Source organism: Aplysia californica, unplaced genomic scaffold, assembly GCF_000002075.1.
Source record: "Aplysia californica isolate F4 #8 unplaced genomic scaffold, AplCal3.0 scaffold00576, whole genome shotgun sequence".
NCBI lineage: Eukaryota > Metazoa > Mollusca > Gastropoda > Aplysiida > Aplysiidae > Aplysia > Aplysia californica.
The window spans coordinates 416,684-419,084 of NW_004797846.1; the positions used below are offsets into that span (position 1 = coordinate 416,684).

The 2,401-nt window shown below is 40.5% G+C and overlaps 1 protein-coding gene across 3 annotated transcripts in view; it reads left to right on the top strand.

The window, feature by feature from the left end:
• Positions 1–2,401, top strand: part of LOC101863293 (beta-galactosidase) — a 29,188-nt gene that overhangs the window by 10,707 nt on the left and 16,080 nt on the right. The window contains exon 10 of one of the 3 annotated variants that reach the window (XM_005107108.2): positions 1,652–1,767. The exons of the other annotated variants lie outside the window; for them this stretch is intronic. Within the exon in view, the coding sequence (XP_005107165.2) occupies positions 1,652–1,767 (116 nt within the window). The remainder of the gene's footprint in view (positions 1–1,651; positions 1,768–2,401) is intronic. 3 annotated transcript variants of the gene reach the window in all.

Genomic DNA, 2,401 nt, shown 5'->3' on the forward strand with positions numbered 1-2,401 from the left:
TACCTCGTCCTTACTATCGTCATTTTTCCCCTACTTCTTTTGTATGTTTGTCACTCTCTTGTGAACTGCTATTTCCGGGGTGCCTTGATAGTTGAAGCAGACTTGGTGCTGTTGAGGATAGAGAGGTGAGCAGAGTAAGCCTGATTCCCCATTTGGACTTCTCTGTTGACATCCATCCCTTGTGGCTCATATGACCTTATGCATTTGTGAGCACCATAAGACCTTGCTAAAACTAACTAAGACCTTATCGTTTGTATTTGTGCTGTAACTGTGTAACTGGTTTCTGGGAAACATTTCTAAGGGAAGAAATGTTCCCTGCTCAAAACTCATTTCAAGAAGATTTAATTCTTAGACCCTGAGTTATGTCCACCGTTTCCCGCAGTTTTTTTCTACAGTCACCTAAACCTGTTTTGCTATGTCTCATTATAACCCCAAAAGCTTGCCTCTAACTTCTAAATGGCAGAAACAAAGGCTTAGTCATTATTAATAAACTTGGTGCAAGAATAGTTTTAAAAAAACAAGCAAAGACTAGCACTAAATGAAACGAAACTGTTGTCACTGGTATCAGCGTCCGATGGGGAAGAGGGTTATTACTGCTGGACGCTCCCAGCGTCCGATGAGCGTCCGATGGGGTTGAAAGAGTTAATTCATATATTGACAAGTTATAATGGATTGCTAACCTTGTCCAGGGGAAGAGATTTTATTGATGACCGGCAGTGGAACAGGGCAAATGGTATAAGAATAACTTTATTTTTACTTTACTTTTCCGACCCAGCGGCCTTCTGGGTTCTATCCCTTTGGCCTGTCGATATAGTAAAGAATTTACAGGTCTTTATCAGCTGTGTTTTGTCGCTGTATAAAGTATTTCTAATATATGAGAAGGAAGAAAGGTAGGTGCTACACAAGTCGCTCAGTGCAGGGCAGGTAAAGAGGTGGTGTGACACTGTTTCATCCTGGCAGTCACACAACAGGCAGTCAGGTGAGGTATCCTTGCGGATCCTATTTAGGTAGGATTTCAGTGGGATGTGTTGTGTTCTCTGGTAAAAGATAGTGACTTGTTCTCCTCTACTCAGGGAATTTAGTGCATCTTTTGAGTTGGAAGCAGTATGGTGTAAGAATAAAATACGAGTTGACTTTTTTATTTCAGCAGTCACACAGCAAGAGCACCACATCTTCGATATATATTCTTATGACAATTATGTATTTGAGTAATTCTGGCCAAAGGATGCATTTCACGAGGTAGTGTGTTAAACGGAGAGACTTTCTGACACATTGTAGGATTGTGCCATCTAGAAACAATGTGCTTTTGTCGAAATACCTAATTTCATGCCCGGGCTTTCCGTTAGCTCAGTTGCGGGTAAGGAAGACTTATGAAAGGTCTGGACTAAGAGAATTGGGACAGAATGTTGCTGGCATCGTGAATTTGGGGGAACTATAGGCTGTGTGGTTAGTCAGTTCAGGGTCACAAATACTATCAAGCAATATCGTTGAAATGGCCTTTAGATGGGTGATCAATGGTGGGTATCCCCCCAGAGAGGTTAGTTAATTCTAGCTTACCTTCTCTATGAAATCCAGGGATAGAGGGTATGCTTTCATGTTTAGTTGATAAAGTTGTAACTTTTTAAAAAATGTTCTTTTCTTTCCTTTATAGGTGCTAACAGTCCGCCATACCAGCCTGTGCCCACCAGCTACGACTATGACGCCCCCATCACCGAAGCAGGAGACATCACTGAAAAGTTTTACGCTGTTAGAGATATTGTGTCTAAAGTAAGACAGGCAGTTGTAGCTTGTTGATGTTCCGTTTCTCCGACATCTGTGGAGTAGCAGTTAGGCACTATCATTTTATCTCATCCCGTCTCATCTCATCTTATCTCATTTTATCTCATCCCGTCTCATCTCATCTTATCTCATTTCATCCCGTCTCGTCTCATCCCGTCTCGTCTCATCCCGTCTCGTCTCGTCTCATCTCATCTCATCTCATCTCATCCTAACTCATCTTGTCTTATCTCTTAATTTCATTATTTAAATCAGGAGACTTCTTTTAGGTGCTGAAAGATTTTCAAGAAACCAGTTAAATGTTTACAGCATATCGATGTTACTACGTTTTCTCTATCCTTTTGTTACTTTCACTTCCCATTTCTTTTTCTCTCTCTCTCTCTCTTTCATTTTCTTTGTCTCTCTTTTTTACCGTATCTCTCACTCTCATGTTACCTCTCTGGCATGCTTTCTTTTTCTGCTGACATTATGTCGTGCTTATGGACACATTGATAAACACACACACACACACACACACACAAACACACATTGGTGCCTCTATCATTAAGATAGTTTTTTGTTAATTTCTTCTGGGATTTTTTTTTTGGTCATGTTCTTTTTACTGCCTTTTTACATCCTTTACTTT